General features: G+C 41.3%; 3 protein-coding genes and 2 long non-coding RNA genes across 5 annotated transcripts; all 5 read right to left on the bottom strand.

Moving 5' to 3' along the window:
• Nucleotides 1–226: 226 nt before the first annotated feature.
• Nucleotides 227–15,951, bottom strand: LOC124053886 (homeodomain-interacting protein kinase 1-like; the record flags this gene model as incomplete). Its single annotated transcript, XM_046379461.1, has 15 exons — nucleotides 15,590–15,951; nucleotides 14,975–15,202; nucleotides 14,686–14,877; nucleotides 14,293–14,474; nucleotides 14,068–14,191; nucleotides 13,806–13,922; nucleotides 13,623–13,691; nucleotides 13,330–13,517; nucleotides 12,815–13,225; nucleotides 12,491–12,711; nucleotides 11,830–11,944; nucleotides 11,709–11,748; nucleotides 11,516–11,546; nucleotides 341–404; nucleotides 227–260 (listed from the first exon to the last, which is right to left on the bottom strand). Coding segments are annotated over exons 1-15 (2,019 nt in total), but the record flags the coding sequence as incomplete, so codon positions are not given.
• Nucleotides 767–1,725, bottom strand: LOC124053888. Its single transcript, XR_006842254.1, has 3 exons — nucleotides 1,536–1,725; nucleotides 875–989; nucleotides 767–793 (listed from the first exon to the last, which is right to left on the bottom strand). It is a non-coding gene; the product is annotated as an uncharacterized LOC124053888 (long non-coding RNA).
• On the bottom strand, nucleotides 1,790–4,980 carry LOC124053887 (homeodomain-interacting protein kinase 1-like). The gene is made up of 9 exons (XM_046379462.1): nucleotides 4,619–4,980; nucleotides 4,002–4,229; nucleotides 3,713–3,904; nucleotides 3,320–3,501; nucleotides 3,095–3,218; nucleotides 2,833–2,949; nucleotides 2,650–2,718; nucleotides 2,357–2,544; nucleotides 1,790–2,252 (listed from the first exon to the last, which is right to left on the bottom strand). Exons 1-9 carry the CDS (start codon nucleotides 4,619–4,621, stop codon nucleotides 1,805–1,807), a joined length of 1,551 nt encoding a protein of 516 aa, XP_046235418.1. The 5' UTR covers nucleotides 4,622–4,980; the 3' UTR covers nucleotides 1,790–1,804.
• LOC124053890 lies at nucleotides 8,669–10,691 on the bottom strand. The gene is made up of 2 exons (XR_006842256.1): nucleotides 10,629–10,691; nucleotides 8,669–9,481 (listed from the first exon to the last, which is right to left on the bottom strand). It is a non-coding gene; the product is annotated as an uncharacterized LOC124053890 (long non-coding RNA).
• Nucleotides 15,952–18,739: 2,788 nt separating the features above from the next.
• LOC124053768 (homeodomain-interacting protein kinase 2-like) lies at nucleotides 18,740–21,045 on the bottom strand. Its single transcript, XM_046379232.1, has 8 exons — nucleotides 20,918–21,045; nucleotides 20,650–20,832; nucleotides 20,369–20,550; nucleotides 20,151–20,274; nucleotides 19,806–19,997; nucleotides 19,465–19,700; nucleotides 19,090–19,259; nucleotides 18,740–18,996 (listed from the first exon to the last, which is right to left on the bottom strand). The coding sequence occupies exons 1-8, from the start codon at nucleotides 20,924–20,926 to the stop codon at nucleotides 18,863–18,865; spliced, it is 1,230 nt and encodes a 409-aa protein (XP_046235188.1). The 5' UTR covers nucleotides 20,927–21,045; the 3' UTR covers nucleotides 18,740–18,862.
• Between the last annotated feature and the right edge of the window lie 2,093 nt (nucleotides 21,046–23,138).

The raw sequence follows: 23,138 nt of genomic DNA, 5'->3' as shown, positions 1-23,138 counted from the left end.
CTTCTTTAGAGATGCTGCTGGAGTGTCCTCAGAGTATCGCAGTATTTTCCCATCTGTTGGACATATGTACTCACAGAAAAAGAGACAGAATTGATTGCTTGTTGCATCTTATGTTCATATCACATAACAATTTCGGCTAAACTGATTTAAAACAAATTAATCTCAAGTGTGAGTGCTGGCAAACTGTCTATGGTCCATCCAGGTTCTTCTGTTTCCTTTTCCTCTTCCTCGGCATGTCTGGAGATGAGCAGTCTGGGTTTCTGCACAGATCAAATGTTGTTTAAATCTTTTGCTCCAAGAGTACAATCTAATGAAAACGGGGTTGTGATGTAATACCTACTTTTCGTCACGCTGTGACTCTTTGGACATGCTAGATGAAGCCTGGTGAGAGTTGTTGGACACCTCTGTAAGGAAAAACAAAACAAAACAAGGAAGTTCACTTGTTCACCAACATTTGGAAATTGATTCACAAAATTTCACCAAACTACCTACAAATGTGTCACTTTTATACAGGACATGGTTTAACTGAGACCTGAATTGGATTCAAAGATGAGCTTACTTGTTTTTTTTCTCCACCTCCTCTGGGTCCATCTTCATCCTCTTCCTCTTTGGTGAGGAGTTGTCTGGACTTCTGGGTGAGCCAAGATGTGAGTCTGTGAAAGTGTCCCGCTTCCTTTTCTTTTGAGGTTTAACTTCGACCACACAGGCTTGAACCTCAAATGGAGTCTCTTTCGAGTCGTGAAGAGGGTCCATCCTCATCCTCTTCCTCTTTGGTGAGCCAGTGCCTGGTGTTCTGGATAGATCATATGTGTTTGAATCTCTTGAACTTAAACAGGAGACCTGAATCATTATTGACATGTTAAGAAGTACTTACCTTGTCCCACTATGTGAGGCTACAAAAGTGGCCCATGTCCTCTTCCTCTGATGCTTTGCTTCGGCTGCGCTGGATGTTGCTTCTGCTGGAGTCTTGTTAGTGTTTTGAGGTAATTCTGGAAATGAGTAAAAGGTAAAAATGTGATGTTTTGATGCTTACAAAGTTCAGGAAAGCAATTCTTAATGTTCACCATATAAATACTGACTAAATTTTGAATCATATGGAGTGAACTTTCAGATTCACCGTCCTGCTTTCTACATAGAGATGACTGAGAAATGATTGTTGAATTATTATATAAGTTGGCCAGTTCAGATGTGACTGTCCACAGACTGCTTTCGACTATCGTCGGTCTCTTCCTGTCTGTCACTAGTTAGTAATAGTTTTCTCTCCCATTTTACGTGAATGTTGCATCAGGTGAAACAACTTTCTGCAGCAATGTTTGGCCACATCTCACTTTATTCATTTATCACGTAAATAGAGACGGTGCAGCTGTACAAAGTGGTGAAACAAACTAGTTCTAATGTAACAGTTAGTGTTTACTTTACACTCAAACCTAAAGGTATAATATATAGGATTTCTCCTAAAACTGTGTAGTCTCATACACATACACCTCACAGTATGCCTTAAATGGTCAAACCTGTGTTGACATAAATGAGTCTACCTTTGGGTGTCTGATCACCATCCTTCATTCTCCGTTCCCTCTCTGGTGAGCCTGAGCTTCTGTTGCAGCTTTGTGCAGTTACCAGTGTGACCCATGGTCTTTTGCTCTCTGGATTGATTGACTGACCAATGCTGCCATAGTCGAGCCTACTTTTGAGTGTCTCGAAGAAATCCATGTTCACCTTCCTCCTCTTCTGAGCCGGCAGGGTCCTTTTTGTGCTTCTGCATGGAACAAATACTGTTTGAATCTCGTGAACTTCAATGGAAATATCATGTAACATAAGTCTGTAATAAAATCAGCACAGGATAGTCATACAACACTTGCCTTTCACTACTCATTGAAGATTCAAAAGTGTCCCTCGATCTTTTCCTGGTAAGACCATCTCTGCCTGGACAGGACCGAACCTTAGAGCTGACAGGCAACCGGTGTTCTGGTTCGCTCCTTTTGTGGTTAACAGAAAAGCTAATTTGCTGAGGTTCTGATATGTCGTTGTGGATGGAGAGGCTGCTGGAGATGGCTGATGCAATGTTCTGGATGAGGGGATGTTCTTTGTGTCTGTGCCAAGCAGGACGTGGCTGTCGGGAGATTGACTGGTCCAGGGGGGCAGTGCTGATGGTGCTGGTGCTGGTGCTGGTGCTGGTGCTGGTGGAGGCCTGTGGGCTCAGGCATGGCTGCTGATCCTGACACACTTGCATCATTTCACAAGATGATTTTTTGCTGCAAGAAAACCATTAATTAAATCAAGCAACTACATTGATCGAGGCACACCAGCAGAGATTCTAACATTGAGATTCTAATGTTGAGATTTAACGTAGACTTACTAGAGGCTGTTGGGGTAGCTGGCTGCAAGGTCATTCATGGTGATGAATAGATCCTCAAGAATCTGACTGGGTGTTATCCTTTTGCTGACATCCAGCTGCAGCATCTTCTTCAGCAGATCTACAAAGGTCTCCCTGTCTGTGATTTCTGCCCTGTTGTCCTCATCTGACAGATGGCAGACTGGCTTTACCTGAATCAGAATAAATCATAGGGGTCTTAATGGCTCATGGTAATGGATTTGTGACAAATTTTCTCATGTTTAAAAACAATCTGATTTGCCAGTTGGATTTCATACCTTATTTAGATCATCCAGGGAGTTGAAATGAGTCTCAGTAAAAACTGCGCGTCCATACTCGAATGGTGTCTAAACAGAAATATTTGATTGTCCCAAACACAGTGAGTAACGGAAAGACAAAGCTTGGGGGAACAATAGAGACAATGAAAGATGTTCTAGGTGAAAGCCACCGAGTGTTCATACCTTTAATGTCCACTGACGTTGACGATACATCTTCCTCCGAAAAAACCACTCGGTTTTTAGTCCATTGTTGAGAAGTTCCTGTGGCAGCTGACCCTGAGTCTGCGTAATATGTCGTAACTGTTTGCACAAGACAGATAGGTCCCAATGTCAGTTACACACTTATATTTTGTGAATTGTGTTGGAAAAGCTCACTAAAAAAAAGTACAAGTACTGCTGTTGACTAGAGGAACTGTTTTGCTTTGTGGAAAATGCACTGACTTACCATGTCATATTCACTGTCCCCGGGGTACAAGACATTGCCCAAGAAAAGCTCTGCAGCGATGCAGCCCAAAGACCAGATGTCAATGGCTGTTGTGTAGGGAAGTCCAAGGATGACCTCTGGAGACCTTAGAGAAGATGGAGACATACAAACACATTGATTTAGTTTGGTTGCCTGCTTTGTTGGAAATAAAATCTAAAGCTCTCGGCCATTTGCCTAGCAATTTACCTGTAATAGCGTGGCTGGAGATACGAGCCCCTCTGTGACTGTGAGACGTGACGAGCTAAGCCAAAGTCGATCATTTTAACCTTCAGCGGCTGGTTTACATGGTCCACCATCATGATGTTGTTTGGTTTGAGGTCGGCGTGAACAAGTCCGAGGTTCCTCAGGAATTCTAGAGTTGTAGCCACCTGAAATCATAAACAAGCCGTGTAAGAAGGTCAGTTTTTGTCTCTGAATATGGGCTTTAAATACAGTCCTCTCTCTACAGTCCTCTTTTAAACACAATGCAGTCCACTAGAACAGTAACGATATTTCCTACATTAAAATACACTGCAATGCAACATCACCACAAAAAATGTTTTGTGGGCCAACTGTAATGTTAACAGCAGTGACACATACCTGGTATAAGATAGGACGTATTTCGTTCACAGAGAGACAGCAGGTATGTTTCTTCTGCATGAAATCGAACAGACTTATGTCAAGCAGTTCAAACTCTATGCAAACGTGCTCTCGGTCAATGAAGCTATCAGTCCACTTGACAAAGTTGAATCTGTCTGAGTCGAAAGCTCTCAGGTATTCAAGGATGGCCATCTGGGGAACGTAAGAGGGAGATGTTGAGATGGTTTGAGGTGAACAGTTTAAAGTACATTTGAAGCAGCACAAAGGAAAACTTTGACAAACATCATACCTCATTCTGCGCCTCGGACGTTAAACTTCTTTTCTTCATTATCTTCACAGCCACCGTTCCTTTTGTGGCTGCCTTTATGCACTTGGTGACGGTTCCAAAGCTGCCCTCCCCCAAAATAGACTTCACGAAGTATTTGGAGGAGGGGGAGGCCAGGGTGTCCAAAATAACGAGAGAGTCGTCATCTGAGGAGGATGTCAAAGATTGAACTTTCTCCCTGTAATTCATAGACTGGAGGTGAAGCAAAGAGAAGTAGACACAGAAAAGGATTATTATGATTTGTTATTCAAATCATAGTGAGTCTGTTAACTGAGAAACTTCACTCCCACAGATTTCAAATTAAGATGCTCCAAATTCCCACTTCTTTTATTTCTCATCGTGTCCAAATGCCATTTAACTAAACACATGTGCACCAAACTTGCAGATCTCATAAAAATACAACACAAACATTAAAAATTGTGTAAAAAAACTTGAGCTGCTCATCTATTTAGCCAAATATATATGCTCAGTGGACTCTAAAGTACATGTGAACCAAAACATGCCTTCACTTTAACATTGAGATCAGCTAGAAACTTAATGTGACTAACTTGCACAGAAACAAACTTATTTACTCAACTTACCATCTTGTTGCTTGGTGTTTCTCCGTGTCTCGTTCACCGTGTCGAAACTGAAATGTCTGAAAGGTTTGTCCTCGTGCTGAAACTCACTCGAACAAAGTGAGAGCAGAACCGCAGAACGGACTGATCTGAACCCTGCAGGCCTTTGTGACATCACAGAGTTCTAAAGTCTTTGACAGTCACACGTTCTAACATTCCGCAGGTAGAATCAGCTTTATGTCTCCATGAAACACTATGTACAGTGTGTACTGTATGCTTGAAAGACATGTTTTTTATTTTTTATGACATTTCATGAGTTTCTGTTCAGTGCAAAATGTCCACCAACTGCCCACATGTCACTGGGAAGTCAGAAATACCAGATTACACCAAAAAAAACCTATTCCACTGCATTGTAGAGTCAAACATTGTACTTTAGTTTCTAATGATTTTTTTTTCCCCTTTAAACTGCTCACATCACAGCAGCAAGAGGTAAAATCATCCAATCCTTGACAAAACAATCAAAGATTAGGAAGATTAAATATGAACTTGTATCAAAATGCCCCCCCTCAGTTGCCTCAGCTCTCAGAGGTATCTGATGACCCTCTGGTGGGACCGACCCCTCGTCTGGGACCCGCTGGACTTAACTACACCCATGAAAAATACAAAAGCAACACTGTTGTTTCTGCTCCCATTTCTCATATTTAAGAAAATGTGATTTAAGGTTTAAGTATATGCACATAGTATTTATTCCTCACAGATTTTAAGGACAAACGTGTTTGGAAATGACCTTCAGCACACCCAATGATTTTGAAATCATTCAAAATCAAATCAATCAAAAATTGATGAGTTTTAAAAGGTACAAAGCACAAAAACAAAGAATAAAAATGAAGAGTGTATGAAATAACGACTTTACTTCTGTGCCCCCACAGCTGCTGCTGCTGGACTGCAGACAGACTGCTTTCCAGAGCAGAAAAAACCTGCGACTGAAAATATCTGACAGCGAGTGAGGAAGAAACGGTTGAGTGTTTTACACAAGGGCATTGTGACTCGACACGAGGGTCAAACTGCAACCTTTCAGCTACAAGACACTCTGCAGCGTCAGGTGTCTCCGCAGTTAGGATGGGTTTCATATTGTTTGAGCTCTGACCGTCTCTTCCTCCCATATTCAGACGATAATCACGAAGCTGACAGCGGAGGCTAACGTGACTGACACGCGTCTGTGGAAATTTGCTGTCTGTATTTGCTCAGTAACGCAAACAACGAGATGAAGCCTGCGTGTGAAATTAGGCCGTCAAAAACGACCTCATACATCTCATGAGACGTTGCTGTGATGTTACTTTACCCACACATCACTTCAGTCCCATCAGTTCAGTCTCGCAGTGAAGTCAAATGGTTAATAAGCAAAGTCTCTCAAGCACAAAATGCCCATTAAATCAAGAGAAACCAAATTCAGCTTTCTGACATCACAAGTCTTGGGACGTCAGGAAGCTGAATTTGGTTTGGTTGGTTGGTTTGGTTTAAGCTGAAGTCTCAAAACTTAGTCTTCTAAGATCATTTCTGACTTACATTTGATTCAGAAAAGATGCTGAGCATAAAAAAACCATAAGCAGCTTCAGTGCGTTTGTAATTTAAGCACATGTGATCTATGAATCTTAAATCAACTTGCACCTGCCTTGTGATTTCACCTCATAACACAAATGAGGGCTGAGATCACATGGACGGCAGAGGAGGCAGAAGCCAGACGACACGTCTTATTCAGTGGACTGTAACGTGAAAGCAAAGCCAAACACGCAGCTTGAGAGCCGAGCTGGAGCAGAAAAGCTGATGACTTTACAAAGAAACGGTCTAACTTCAAACGCAAAATTGATGCAGTGTGTCCAAAAAATAATGACTGTTGGTCTGCTCATTCCTCACAGTTTGACTGATGATATCACACTGTTCATAAAGCTTTGGACGCATGTGTCCAAAACTGCAGTACCCCTACATAACCAGCAGGACGATCACTCAATGTCAAGTCCACCAAAAAAAGAGATCAGATCATTTCCACATTTTATGAGTAACTAGTCCTGTGTTTTGAGGCCCCTGATGTGAAAACCAAATGTAACTTCATTAAACATAAAAATAAGATGTGTGTATGGATGTGTGTCCTGGGGCTACAGGGGCTCAGGCACCTGCCCTTTTCCTGATGGACATTCAAAGTGCCCTTTTGACAGGGCTGGTTTTTTTATTATTATTATTATTATTATTTTTTTAATAAATAAATGAGTTCCAACAGCTAAGTTCTCCACAATGTCTCCTAAATCATATGCGAAGTTATACATTTGGGGGGAAAAACGTTTTACACCTAAATACCTTGCGGCCACGATTCATGACGTCACATGGTCAGCGAACCCATCGAAAGCGTGTGCATGCGGCCATCAAGTGAGACGATGCAAGAAGGAGAGGCGCATGGTAAGGTCACAGTGAATCAGTGTTCATTCCTTTTCTGACCATTCATGTTGTATGATTCGTGAAAGGACAAGTTCATACATTGTTTAGGGCTGTTTTTTGCATTGGGTTGTGTAATGTAGAGCAACCTCATCGAGAAATTAAGTTGTTATTGAAATTCAGTTTTAAATAAAGTTCAATTGCTTGAAATGTTTTGTGCCCTTTTTTATAAACTGAGCCCCTGCCCCACCAGAGGTCTCTGCACGTCCCTGCATAGGAAGAAGCTTGATCTGTTGATGCATGAGCCACACTGATATGTATGTGTGTGTCATGTTAATTATGAAACATTCTGGGGAAGTGTGTCACACACACACACACACACAGAGCTCATGGGGTAGAAATGGCTGCCTACAAAAGCAATTTCATTATTTTTCACAACAAATGCAAAAGGAATAAAAAAACCAAAAAGTGATCTGATCTGTGATCTGTTTCATGATCAATGACTGGGTCCATTATTCTGACAGTGAAGTGGTTTTACCGTCTTTATTTTTGTATTAATGCGGCCTTTTGGTTGGCTCACTTACCTTATTTGTGCATCAGAACAAATAAGGTGTGAAAGAAAACATTAGAGCAGCTAAATCAGAGTTTGCCAGTTTATGTTAGCAGCTACACAAGAATCATGCAATTAAGACCTCTTTATAGCATCAGAACAGAGCGACCGACGCATGAATCAAATTGCTGTTGTTGTTGTTCCATCATTACACTTCTAACATCTAGAATGAACACATTACAGCCTGTCTGTGAGTGTGCAACAGCAGGCCTGGGGTCATTTTATGGCCTACATCTCTATACATACATACAGACTACCTTGTACCTATTTTAATTAGTTCGGTCCATAACAAACACATGGTACCGAGAAGAGAATCAGGCCTTGGAGCTCACTTCAGAGGAATGTTGTTGGCTACACATAGAAATGAGATGCTATATTATGTTGTACCCTTGTTTAGTGTTAAAGGATAAGTTCAGATATTCTCAAGGCTATCTTGGCACAACATTAACATGCCCGTATGTACTTTGGCAGAGCTACTGGTTCCTGTAGTCGTTCTTCTTCTCCGCACTGGCTGCAAAGCACACCCTTCCCAGTGCAGCACCAGTGTAAGAAATGAGACAAAATCCACAGTCCTTCTGTCCAAAAGGTGTCCAGCCAGAGGAAATTTGAGGTATCAACAGTGTGAGATGGCCAAACAAGGTCACATTAGTCTTCTTCATGCAAAATCCCCTGAGGAGGAGGAGGATTTTTTTTGAAAAGCGGTGCTGCACATGCCACGTGTTATGCCATTACACATTTTATGCCATTTTAAAATCATACAGAAAATAATTTTAATTATCAGCTCCCAACTTCTAAATAATGTAAATACTATGAACAGGAATTATGAAATTTCTGAAACCCTGATGAATCCATTTTGAAGTAAATTTATCATGAAAAGGCTGAAAAGCCTGTATTACTCATGCTAATTAAACCTGAAGTCGATGGATGTTAAGCTGCGTTGTCGATGCACAGCTCTGGAAGCCATCTACAGGTTCAGCTTCAAGTGAGTGTTTCACACATTAGACACTTTGTTCAAGAATAAAACCTCTTTGCAATCATTGGGACAACACTTCTTATTTTACTACTTAAAATGCAGAACATTCCTGAAACTGACAGTCTTACATCCATTTTAATCATTTCTTTTTAATTTGTTGTCAGATTTATCAGAAATTATGAATTATGAATATGTCTAAAAGTAACGCCTGCACGCTATACTTTACAATAATGCATTATCTGTCACCACCTATCTGTTGCATGGTTGTTCAAGGGGCAATTTAGAGTCACCAATTAACCTGCATGTCTTTGGACTGTGGGAGGAAGCTGGAGCACCCAGAGGAAACCCACGCAGACACGGGGAGAACATGCAAACTCCTCACAGGAAGTCCCGGGCCTTCACAGGAAGACCCTGGCCTTGCTGTGAGGTGACTGCGCTAACCACTGCACCACCGTGCTGCCCTGAACTAGATTATACACTACAGTCTTCTATCTTATTTATGAGCTGTGGTAACAGGTAAAATTAAATGCTGTTAAAACACCAGGCCGGAAACTATCAAGTAATATTAATCTCAAGCCCACGTGATTACGACACCTCCCTCAAGCGGGCAAGGAAAAACTCCCAAACTGACCCCTTTAACGGGAGAGTCTGGAAGAAACCTTGGGAAGGCTCGCACAAGAGGAAACCCCCTTCCAGGGACTGTTTAGTGTCGATGGGCCAAAAAGACAAGCCTGGTGCTGCTAATTAAGTCAATGCAGGCGTTACCGTTTATCTCCCGGTGTTCGTTGCTCCTTCTTCTGTGCTTCCCTGCAGTCCATTTCTGGTCCTTCCTTCGCGTAGCTCTCAGGTGAAGAGCGGCTGATGTTACAGCGATGGCCTGGGATCATGCAGAGACAAACATGATTACTGTAAAGAGGCACCAATGTGAAAAAGCAGCAGTGTAGTAGGGATTTTGGAGACTAGAATGATGTTTTTTCTGAGGCCCTTTATATGTTCAAAGCCCATGTTTAGATAGGCGTCCCAAGTTTCAAAGGTATGTGTGATATAGGAAGGTGGTCTCTCTTCCCCTTCTCTTTGTGTATTGGAAGGGTCCATGTCTAGATGAATGCTCCCCTTTTCTTGTAAACAACCAACCTATAAAAGCAGAGGGTTAGAGATGATTCAGGAGTGTGGTTGTATTGGCCTGAATCCACTCACATGCATGTAATTGATGCTGGACTGCTTTAATCTTTTTATGCAAGCAAGACAGCGCAGCTCTCTTTCAACATCTTCACATCATCGTTATCCAACATACAACAGCGGCAATCTGAAAACCTCACAGCAGCATCTGCCTTATACTTACACTTGTCTGGTATGAGCTAATAAAATATGATGTTTAGTCAGGAAAACTTGTCACTGTTTGTGTCAAATTTTAAACCATTAACTCCACTATTTTAAGCTACAACCTGCTCCATTTGAAGATGATTATTACGGGAGGTGGACATCAGCAGGCTGTGGTGTTTGCTACAGGCCTTTATTAGGACTGAAGGCAGCCTGTAATAGCAGCAGGGGAGTTGTGCCCTGCTGCCAATAATTAAAAACACTTAATATCCATCTTGGTGGGTGCCCGAAGAAGTAATTTCCATAATGCGGCCTGGTGGCATCCTCATTTAGACCCTCCATCCCTTCAATTGCCAACTTCTCTCAATCTCTACATCAAGCTTACCATGAATAACTTTTAAGCCTCATGTCAAAGAAGAAAAAACCCTGACACAATCACCAGGGTTATTTCATAAAAGTTTGGAAAATGTCCTCCAGGACCACAGAAGATGTTATACATCAGTGCGCCTCATACTGAGTAAAACTGAGCTTAATGAGTCAAGCTGTCTGTGAGTGTTCAGGGTCAATTCATCTTGCTAAGTTCTTGCTAATGATAAATAAATGTAAATAAATTCTTGCTAATGATGAAACACCTAAAGACACTAAGAAGTGAACTGATTGAGAATCAGCCGATCCTGAGAGTGAGTTGCCATAGATGAGCCTACCTGTATGTGTTTGTCCACCTGCATCCCAGCTCATCTTCATCCTCTTCCACTATGTGGAGCTGCAGTCTGGACTTCTTTAGAGATGCTGCTGGAGTGTCCTCAGAGTATCGCAGTATTTTCCCATCTGTTGGACATATGTACTCAAAGATAAAGAGAAAGAATTGATTGCTTGTTGCATCTTATGTTCATATCACATAACAATTTCGGCTAAACTGATTTAAAACAAATTAATCTCAAGTGTGAGTGCTGGCAAACTGTCTATGTTCCATCCAGGTTCTTCTGTTTCCTTTTCCTCTTCCTCGTCGTGTCTGGAGATGAGCAGTCTGGACTTCTTTAGAGATGCTGCTGGAGTGTCCTCAGAGTATCGCAGTATGTTCCCATCTGTTGGACATATGTACTCACAGATAAAGAGACAGAATTGATTGCTTGTTGCATCTTATGTTCATATCACATAACAATTTCGGCTAAACTGATTTAAAACAAATTAATCTCAAGTGTGAGTGCTGGCAAACTGTCTATGGTCCATCCAGGTTCTTCTGTTTCCTTTTCCTCTTCCTCGGCATGTCTGGAGATGAGCAGTCTGGGTTTCTGCACAGATCAAATGTTGTTTAAATCTTTTGCTCCAAGAGTACAATCTAATGAAAACGGGGTTGTGATGTAATACCTACTTTTCGTCACGCTGTGACTCTTTGGAGATGCTGGATGAAGCCTGGTGAGAGTTGTTGGACACCTCTGTAAGGAAAAACAAAACAAAACAAGGAAGTTCACTTGTTCACCAACATTTGGAAATTGATTCACAAAATTTCACCAAACTACCTACAAATGTGTCACTTTTATACAGGACATGGTTTAACTGAGACCTGAATTGGATTCAAAGATGAGCTTACTTGTTTTTTTCTCCACCTCCTCTGGGTCCATCTTCATCCTCTTCCTCTTTGGTGAGGAGTTGTCTGGACTTCTGGGTGAGCCAAGACGTGAGTCTGTGAAAGTGTCCCGCTTCCTTTTCTTTTGAGGTTTAACTTCGACCACACAGGCTTGAACCTCAAATGGAGTCTCTTTCGAGTCGTGAAGAGGGTCCATCCTCATCCTCTTCCTCTTTGGTGAGCCAGTGCCTGGTGTTCTGCATAGATCATATGTGTTTGAATCTCTTGAACTTAAACAGGAGACCTGAATCATTATTGACATGTTAAGAAGTACTTACCTTGTCCCACTATGTGAGGCTACAAAAGTGGCCCATGTCCTCTTCCTCTGATGCTTTGCTTCGGCTGCGCTGGATGTTGCTTCTGCTGGAGTCTTGTTAGTGTTTTGAGGTAATTCTGGAAATGAGTAAAAGGTAAAAATGTGATGTTTTGATGCTTACAAAATTCAGGAAAGCAATTCTTAATGTTCACCATATAAATACTGACTAAATTTTGAATCATATGGAGTGAACTTTCAGATTCACCGTCCTGCTTTCTACATAGAGATGACTGAGAAATGATTGTTGAATTATTATACAAGTTGGCCAGTTCAGATGTGACTGTCCACAGACTGCTTTCGACTATCGTCGGTCTCTTCCTGTCTGTCACTAGTTAGTAATAGTTTTCTCTCCCATTTTACGTGAATGTTGCATCAGGTGAAACAACTTTCTGCAGCAATGTTTGGCCACATCTCACTTTATTCATTTATCACGTAAATAGAGACGGTGCAGCTGTACAAAGTGGTGAAACAAACTAGTTCTAATGTAACAGTTAGTGTTTACTTTACACTCAAACCTAAAGGTATAATATATAGGATTTCTCCTAAAACTGTGTAGTCTCATACACATACACCTCACAGTATGCCTTAAATGGTCAAACCTGTGTTGACATAAATGAGCCTACCTTTGGGTGTCTGATCACCATCCTTCATTCTCCGTTCCCTCTCTGGTGAGCCTGAGCTTCTGTTGCAGCTTTGTGCAGTTACCAGTGTGACCCATGGTCTTTTGCTCTCTGGATTGATTGACTGACCAATGCTGCCATAGTCGAGCCTACTTTTGAGTGTCTCGAAGAAATCCATGTTCACCTTCCTCCTCTTCTGCGCCGGCAGGGTCCTTTTTGTGCTTCTGCATGGAACAAATACTGTTTGAATCTCGTGAACTTCAATGGAAATATCATGTAACATAAGTCTGTAATAAAATCAGCACAGGATAGTCATACAACACTTGCCTTTCACTACTCATTGAAGATTCAAAAGTGTCCCTCGATCTTTTCCTGGTAAGACCATCTCTGCCTGGACAGGACCGAACCTTAGAGCTGACAGGCAACCGGTGTTCTGGTTCGCTCCTTTTGTGGTTAACAGAAAAGCTAATTTGCTGAGGTTCTGATATGTCGTTGTGGATGGAGAGGCTGCTGGAGATGGCTGATGCAATGTTCTGGATGAGGGGATGTTCTTTGTGTCTGTGCCAAGCAGGACGTGGCTGTCGGGAGATTGACTGGTCCAGGGGGGCAGTGCTGATGGTGCTGGTGCTGGTGCTGGTGCTGGTGCTGGTGCTGGTGCTGGTGCTGGTGGAGGCCTGTGGGCTCAGGCATGGCTGCTGATCCTGACACACTTGCATCATTTCACAAGATGATTTTTTGCTGCAAGAAAACCATTAATTAAATCAAGCAACTACATTGATCGAGGCACACCAGCAGAGATTCTAACATTGAGATTCTAATGTTGAGATTTAACGTAGACTTACTAGAGGCTGTTGGGGTAGCTGGCTGCAAGGTCATTCATGGTGATGAATAGATCCTCAAGAATCTGACTGGGTGTTATCCTTTTGCTGACATCCAGCTGCAGCATCTTCTTCAGCAGATCTACAAAGGTCTCCCTGTCTGTGATTTCTGCCCTGTTGTCCTCATCTGACAGATGGCAGACTGGCTTTACCTGAATCAGAATAAATCATAGGGGTCTTAATGGCTCATGGTAATGGATTTGTGACAAATTTTCTCATGTTTAAAAACAATCTGATTTGCCAGTTGGATTTCATACCTTATTTAGATCATCCAGGGAGTTGAAATGAGTCTCAGTAAAAACTGCGCGTCCATACTCGAATGGTGTCTAAACAGAAATATTTGATTGTCCCAAACACAGTGAGTAACGGAAAGACAAAGCTTGGGGGAACAATAGAGACAATGAAAGATGTTCTAGGTGAAAGCCACCGAGTGTTCATACCTTTAATGTCCACTGACGTTGACGATACATCTTCCTCCGAAAAAACCACTCGGTTTTTAGTCCATTGTTGAGAAGTTCCTGTGGCAGCTGACCCTGAGTCTGCGTAATATGTCGTAACTGTTTGCACAAGACAGATAGGTCCCAATGTCAGTTACACACTTATATTTTGTGAATTGTGTTGGAAAAGCTCACTAAAAAAAAGTACAAGTACTGCTGTTGACTAGAGGAACTGTTTTGCTTTGTGGAAAATGCACTGACTTACCATGTCATATTCACTGTCCCCGGGGTACAAGACATTGCCCAAGAAAAGCTCTGCAGCGATGCAGCCCAAAGACCAGATGTCAATGGCTGTTGTGTAGGGAAGTCCAAGGATGACCTCTGGAGACCTTAGAGAAGATGGAGACATACAAACACATTGATTTAGTTTGGTTGCCTGCTTTGTTGGAAATAAAATCTAAAGCTCTCGGCCATTTGCCTAGCAATTTACCTGTAATAGCGTGGCTGGAGATACGAGCCCCTCTGTGACTGTGAGGCGTGACGAGCTAAGCCAAAGTCGATCATTTTAACCTTCAGCGGCTGGTTTACATGGTCCACCATCATGATGTTGTTTGGTTTGAGGTCGGCGTGAACAAGTCCGAGGTTCCTCAGGAATTCTAGAGTTGTAGCCACCTGAAATCATAAACAAGCCGTGTAAGAAGGTCAGTTTTTGTCTCTGAATATGGGCTTTAAATACAGTCCTCTCTCTACAGTCCTCTTTTAAACACAATGCAGTCCACTAGAACAGTAACGATATTTCCTACATTAAAATACACTGCAATGCAACATCACCACAAAAAATGTTTTGTGGGCCAACTGTAATGTTAACAGCAGTGACACATACCTGGTATAAGATAGGACGTATTTCGTTCACAGAGAGACAGCAGGTATGTTTCTTCCGCATGAAATCGAACAGACTTATGTCGAGCAGTTCAAACTCTATGCAAACGTGCTCTCGGTCAATGAAGCTATCAGTCCACTTGACAAAGTTGAATCTGTCTGAGTCGAAAGCTCTCAGGTATTCAAGGATGGCCATCTGGGGAACGTAAGAGGGAGATGTTGAGATGGTTTGAGGTAAACAGTTTAAAGTACATTTGAAGCAGCACAAAGGAAAACTTTGACAAACATCATACCTCATTCTGCGCCTCGGACGTTAAACTTTTTTTCTTCATTATCTTCACAGCCACCGTTCCTTTTGTGGCTGCCTTTATGCACTTGGTGACGGTTCCAAAGCTGCCCTCCCCCAAAATAGACTTCACAAAGTATTTGGAGGAGGGGGAGGCCAGGGTGTCCAAAATAACGAGAGAGTCGTCATCTGAGGAGGATGTCAAAGATTGAACTTTCTCCCTGTAATTCATAGACTGGAGGTGAAGCAAAGAGAAGTAGACACAGAAAAGGATTATTATGATTTGTTATTCAAATCATAGTGAGTCTGTTAACTGAGAAACTTCACTCCCACAGATTTCAAATTAAGATGCTCCAAATTCCCACTTCTTTTATTTCTCATCATGTCCAAATGCCATTTAACTAAACACGTGCACCAAACTTGCAGATCTCATAAAAATACAACACAAACATTAAAAATTGTGTAAAAAAACTTGAGCTGCTCATCTATTTAGCCAAATATATATGCTCAGTGGACTCTAAAGTACATGTGAACCAAAACATGCCTTCACTTTAACATTGAGATCAGCTAGAAACTTAATGTGACTAACTTGCACAGAAACAAACTTATTTACTCAACTTACCATCTTGTTGCTTGGTGTTTCTCCGTGTCTCGTTCACCGTGTCGAAACTGAAATGTCTGAAAGGTTTGTCCTCGTGCTGAAACTCACTCGAACAAAGTGAGAGCAGAACCGCAGAACGGACTGATCTGAACCCTGCAGGCCTTTGTGACATCACAGAGTTCTAAAGTCTTTGACAGTCACACGTTCTAACATTCCGCAGGTAGAATCAGCTTTATGTCTCCATGAAACACTATGTACAGTGTGTACTGTATGCTTGAAAGACATGTTTTTTATTTTTTATGACATTTCATGAGTTTCTGTTCAGTGCAAAATGTCCACCAACTGCCCACATGTCACTGGGAAGTCAGAAATACCAGATTACACCAAAAAAAACCTATTCCACTGCATTGTAGAGTCAAACATTGTACTTTAGTTTCTAATGATTTTTTTTTCCCCTTTAAACTGCTCACATCACAGCAGCAAGAGGTAAAATCATCCAATCCTTCACAAAACAATCAAAGATTAGAAAGATTAAATATGAACTTGTATCAAAATGCCCCCCCTCAGTTGCCTCAGCTCTCAGAGGTATCTGATGACCCTCTGGTGGGACCGACCCCTCGTCTGGGACCCGCTGGACTTAACTACACCCATGAAAAATACAAAAGCAACACTGTTGTTTCTGCTCCCATTTCTCATATTTAAGAAAATGTGATTTAAGGTTTAAGTATATGCACATAGTATTTATTCCTCACAGATTTTAAGGACAAACGTGTTTGGAAATGACCTTCAGCACACCCAATGATTTTGAAATCATTCAAAATCAAATCAATCAAAAATTGATGAGTTTTAAAAGGTACAAAGCACAAAAACAAAGAATAAAAATGAAGAGTGTATGAAATAAAGACTTTACTTCTGTGCCCCCACAGCTGCTGCTGCTGGACTGCAGACAGACTGCTTTCCAGAGCAGAAAAAACCTGCGACTGAAAATATCTGACAGCGAGTGAGGAAGAAACGGTTGAGTGTTTTACACAAGGGCATTGTGACTCGACACGAGGGTCAAACTGCAACCTTTCAGCTACAAGACACTGCAGCGTCAGGTGTCTCCGCAGTTAGGATGGGTTTCATATTGTTTGAGCTCTGACCGTCTCTTCCTCCCATATTCAGACGATAATCACGAAGCTGACAGCGGAGGTTAACGTGACTGACACGCGTCTGTGGAAATTTGCTGTCTGTATTTGCTCAGTAACGCAAACAACGAGACGAAGCCTGCGTGTGAAGTTAGGCCGTCAAAAACGACCTCATACATCTCATGAGACGTTGCTGTGATGTTACTTTACCCACACATCACTTCAGTCCCATCAGTTCAGTCTCGCAGTGAAGTCAAATGGTTAATAAGCAAAGTCTCTCAAGCACAAAATGCCCATTAAATCAAGAGAAACCAAATTCAGCTTTCTGACATCACAAGTCTTGGGACGTCAGGAAGCTGAATTTGGTTTGGTTGGTTGGTTTGGTTTAAGCTGAAGTCTCAAAACTTAGTCTTCTAAGATCATTTCTGACTTACATTTGATTCAGAAAAGATGCTGAGCATAAAAAAAACCATAAGCAGCTTCAGTGCGTTTGTAATTTAAGCACATGTGATCTATGAATCTTAAATCAACTTGCACCTGCCTTGTGATTTCACCTCATAACACAAATGAGGGCTGCGATCACATGGACGGCAGAGGAGGCAGAAGCCAGACGACACGTCTTATTCAGTGGACTGTAACGTGAAAGCAAAGCCAAACACGCAGCTTGAGAGCCGAGCTGGAGCAGAAAAGCTGATGACTTTACAAAGAAACGGTCTAACTTCAAACGCAAAATTGATGCAGTGTGTCCAAAAAATAATGACTGTTGGTCTGCTCATTCCTCACAGTTTGACTGATGATATCACACTGTTCATAAAGCTTTGGACGCATGTGTCCAAAACTGCAGTACCCCTACATAACCAGCAGGACGATCACTCAATGTCAAGTCCACCAAAAAAAGAGATCAGATCATTTCCACATTTTATGAGTAACTAGTCCTGTGTTTTGAGGCCCCTGATGTGAAAACCAAATGTAACTTCATTAAACATAAAAATAAGATGTGTGTATGGATGTGTGTCCTGGGGGGGGGCAGTTTCTATGTCAAGTCAAGTCAAGTCAACTTTATTTGTATAGCCCATTTTTACAAGCAGTTTGTCTCAAAGGGCTCAACATAACATCAGCAACATCCTCTGCCCTTCGACCCTCACATCGACTAAGGAAAAACTCCCAGAAAAACCTTTAACAGGAAAAAATGGAAGAAACCTCAGGGTGAGCAACAGAGGAGGGATCCCTCACCCAGGACGGGCAGACGTGCAATGGATGTTGTACAGGCAGGAAAGCAGTTAACAACATGAGAAATGACATTACTAAAAAGATAAGTAAAACTGTGTGCAACGTGGCTGCAGTGTTATTAACAAAAGAATCAATTGCTGCAGGAGTAACATTTAAATCAGTACGGTCTGTTGTACTGGTACATGGTGCTGAGGGGAGCTGTGATGGGATTGCATCCCTAAATCTGTCTACACTATCTTCCAGGCACGTGCAGATAAGGGGGGCTACAGGGGCTCAGGCACCTGCCCTTTTCCTGATGGACATTCAAAGTGCCCTTTTGACAGGGCTGGTTTTTTTTTTATTATTATTATTATTATTTTTTTAATAAATAAATGAGTTCCAACAGCTAAGTTCTCCACAATGTCTCCTAAATCATATGCGAAGTTATACATTTGGGGGAAAAACGTTTTACACCTAAATACCTTGCGGCCACGATTCATGACGTCACATGGTCAGCGAACCCATCGAAAGCGTGTGCACGCGGCCATCAAGTGAGACGATGCAAGAAGGAGAGGCGCATGGTAAGGTCGCAGTGAATCAGTGTTCATTCCTTTTCTGACCATTCATGTTGTATGATTCGTGAAAGGACAAGTTAATACATTGTTTAGGGCTGTTTTTTGCGTTGGGTTGTGTAATGTAGAGCAACCTCATGGAGAAATTAAGTTGTTATTGAAATTCAGTTTTAAATAAAGTTCAATTGCTTGAAATGTTTTGTGCCCTTTTTTATAAACTGAGCCCCTGCCCCACCAGAGGTCTCTGCACGTCCCTGGAGTGGAGGAAGTATCAGAAAGTGTGTAGTGTTATGCTTATTTGTGTGAATTATTTTGTTTTAAGCATACTGATTATGCATTGATTCTTCATTCTGTATTTGGGCTAATAAGGTTACCATCTTTGTCATCTAGTCCTGAACTTTTGTTGAACTACAAAAGCAAAATGTCTTCCTCATCCATGAGAAGAAGCGTCTGATGCAGTTTTTCTTCTTCTTCTTCTTCTTCTTCTTCTTCTTGGTCTCCTCATGGGCCTTGCTGTCATCTGAAAAACAAACAAATATTTTGGCTGTTAGTGGTAGAATTAACAACACTGTGGATGTCATTTTGGGCTCAAGTGGAGGTGTCTGTTTTGTACCTGATATGGTCTCCTCTAGTTCTGTGATGATCGACTGGATCTCCTCAGGAGCACTGGTGTCCTGATCACTGCCAGGAGGGTCAGCATCCAGCACTAGAGTTTTACAACGCAGTACGTCACTGAAGTGGTTTCTGTCACTTTGAGTATCTTCAGTTTGGTCAGCCTTGATACTGAACACACACACAAACACACAGAGAGTTGATTATAGCATACAGTATAGTATATTCAGGAGGATTGTGTAAATGTTTCTCACAGCTACAAGGCTGCAGTGTTTGTCAGTGTGGGTCTCCAACAGAAAGAAGATTTGAGTTTGATTTGAAGACACCATCTATGGCTTCAGAAAGAGATGATTCAGTAGCTCAATAGCTGCTGTACCTGTCATCAGCATCAGACACAGACTCTATGCTTCTGAGGTCGGTTGAGGCCTGACTGGTTCTGGGCTCATCTGCTGCTGGCTGCTGATTCTCATTCAGGTAGCTCTGTGTGATGAAGGGATGCCTAAGGACCTCACTGGGGGTGATCCTCTCACTGGCATCCACCTTGAGCATCGCTTTCAGCAGTTCAACACACTGCCCCCATCCCTCAGCTTCATTCCCCAGCTCCTTGCCTAACTAATATTGAAATCAAATGCATCAGCAGTCAAGTTACTCCTGATTCATGAAAAGAGAATCAGTGAGAGTCACTTTTTAGCAACTACAACCTACTAAACTACTTACCACCTTCAGATCGTCCAGAGAGCTGAAGGCAAATTTCTTGTTGCCAAAGGAAATCTTGTTTTTCCAATACTGGTCATGTGTCATGAGGGTAAACTTATTGTCAGAGGTCTTGATGAAAAACTCGCTTGTTTTTAGACCAGCATTGAGAAGATGGTCTGCTGGTTGGCCCAAGATTTCACAAATAGACTGCATCTGGAGACAAAACACGGACTCACATCCAAAGCACTCAACAGGGATGATGAGATCCAGCCCAGTCATTCTTTACATGATTGAACTGAGGCTGAGAGTTGGTATGTGGATGCAGTATTATTGGATCCATTAGAAAAAAATTAGTAAATTGCTTACCAGATTATATTCACAGAACCATGGGAAGATGAGCTCTCCAAACATCATGAAGCCCAGCACAGCGCCAAGAGACCACATGTCAATGGCTTCATTGAAGGGAAGTCCTAGCATGATCTCTGGAGCTCTGAATGTGGCAGAAAAACAGCATCAAAGTTTCTGTTCATAGCAAAACTGGGAAATTTCAAACATAATCCAGAAGAAAGTCAACCAATCCTCACCTGTAATAAGGTACCTGGTAACGAGTGCCCACCACACCTTCAGATGTATGAAATGACAAGCCAAAATCAATAAGCTTCAGTGTGAAGGACTGCTCCTGATCCTTCACCAGCATGATGTTGTTGGGTTTTATATCTCCATGGATCACTCCAACACTCTTCAGTCCATATAAAGCTGTGGCCATCTGCAGGTAAAAGTTCAGTTACACAATTCAAAACTGCTTGAAAAGATTTTTAAAATTGGATATATTGTTAAATGTTGCTTTGTGACACTACCTCCATACCTGCTCTGTGATGAGCCTGATATCCTTTAAAGGCAGACGATCCCCCTTCATGTAGTCCCAAAGGGTGATATCTAGCAATTCCAACACCAGACCAATGGTGTTTTTCATCTGGTACCAGCTGTAGAGCTTTACAATGTTGTGTTGATCCAGATTGTGTCTCATTAATTCTTCTAAAATGGACACCTGGGGATACATGATAAGTTGGATGTGTTTAGGTATTTGCTGCTCTTTTGCAACTGTGAACATCAAATTATATAAGTTAACCAACCTCCTTCATCGCGCTCTTGCTACTTCTCAAGAATTTTATGGCCACAGGCTCTTCAGTGTCCTTTCTCTTGCACTTTGCCACGACTTCAACAAGCCCATTTTCAATAAAGTCAACTATCTCATAATCGCTCGGGACCAGTAACCCGTCTGAGTCACTGCTGCTGTTGCTGTCCTCTGCCATGATGAAATGATCTTTGTACAGAAAGTTAAAAGGGAAATTGGGAACAGTCACAAAAGGAGTTTATTCATTCTCTTTAAATTTCCTCACTATCACTTGTTTGAACAGATATTTAACACTTTGGTGTCTTAACCTGTTTTTATTAAGCTTCGTGACTAGTTAAGTTAACTGACAGCAGGTGACTAGGGGTCACCAAAATTATGTGTACTCCTTTATATCTCATCCCACTTTCCAGCTGTTGGTATCAGATGTAACTCGACTGGAAGCACAAAAAGAGCAGTGACTTACCTGTAGAAAGTTGTTCAGTTCTCACTTTGGCTCTGTATTGTATTGATCAATCCAGCCAGCATATTGACTCTTCATACAAAACACAGTTTAAGCAATTCTGAGCATTAGATTTGACTCCTCAACCTGACACAATTTTATTTCTGGTTGAATCTGTGTTTACTAGCTTTAAGTTTCAGGGTTTGAGAACATTGAGAATATCATAAGGATCTTAAATTTTCAGAAAATGCATTGTAAGTTTTGAAGTCACCATATGAAACCATATAAATCATAATAAATATATTAAAAGGTATATTTTTGCTCAGTAAAACATGGTTGGGGGTCATTTTAAGAGTGGATATCAAAAGCCTCAAACATAAGTTGGGCTCTAGTAGTCAGTATTAGCCATATCTGTATATCATGTGTGAAACTATTGCCTTAAACATGTAAAGTCGATGTTATCTGCAAAGACTTCAAGTCTGAACAAATGCTTACAAAGAAGAAACAGCACCCCACATGTAGAATACACAGTACACCTGTTTGTGCCAGGACAGCTTTTATCAGGGTTGTTTGATTCAGCCAACCCTAAATGCTAAAATTATGCAAGATGCATTTAATTTATGTTGAAAACATTTTGATGATTGATATTATGTTAAAAAAAAACCGCTGTACTATTGTAAAAGTTGTTGCTCATGCATCTAATTAGGATGCCTCCTGGGCGCCTCCCCTTGGAGATTTTCTGGGCACGCTCAAGATCACATTTCCATAGTTAATGGGTCCTATTGTTTGTCCTCACAATGCTATTGGATTGAAGAAATGTTCATAGGTCCAATCATCTGGCCATAAACTCACCTTACCTGCAAAATTTGTGGGTAAGGTAAGGTAAGGATTTGTCAAGATTCAAGTAAGTAAAATTCTTTACATTTTTTTATGTGTGTTTATTACAATGTTTAGAACACATACATATTTAGTTATTTGGAAAACATTCATCAAATTTGATTTAGAGCTTGTTATGTCTATGTTGTAATTCTACAACGTTGGGCCAGACACATTACATAAGGACAGTGCACTTCTGGTCACAAATTGAAAAAAAATATGTGTTAGATGATCCATTGTAACTAAGTTTTAAATGTGCTTTTCTGTTAAATTTTTACTTAGTTTAGCTCAGACCATAATTAAACACAGGAATAAATTGTATGTGGTATTTGAAACTATATCATCTATAGCAGTACCTGAAACTCCCTGTATCTTTGTAGTTTTTTGTTTGTTTGAAATGATCCTGAGATTTTTTTTTTTTTTTATGAATTTTGCTCAAGTAGTAGTTTGTAGCATTAGGAGATAGACAAACAGGCTCTGAATGTTCTGGATTTTTTTTTTCTTTGGGGGAGGGGGTTATTTTCACCTGTAAGGGACAGGTGTGAGTGCTCTGGGGGGATGCAGGTGTTCCTTTTAGTATGATAAGTACAGAGCATAATAGGCCAGCCAGGCAGTATTGGTGAATGTAGTGGAATTTTGATTAGCATTTGCATTGAAATAGTTATACTTTGATGGATAATACTACCCTCGACACACAGTTTCAGTTTATCTACTACAGTATAAGGCCCGTATGTTATTATTCACATATTTAATTTCATTTTTTTACTTTTTCCATTGCGGAATGCCACCAGCGCAGAAAGGTCATCTATTCAGTGTGCAGGATGTGATTGCTGCAGTCCAAAATGGAGAAAACGATTTTGAAATGGACTCAGATGACACTGATGCAAGTGACTCAGAGAATGAA

The sequence above is a fragment of the Scatophagus argus genome, chromosome 22 (genome assembly GCF_020382885.2).
Source record: "Scatophagus argus isolate fScaArg1 chromosome 22, fScaArg1.pri, whole genome shotgun sequence".
NCBI lineage: Eukaryota > Metazoa > Chordata > Actinopteri > Scatophagidae > Scatophagus > Scatophagus argus.
This window is presented reverse-complemented; position numbering and strand designations above follow the sequence as displayed.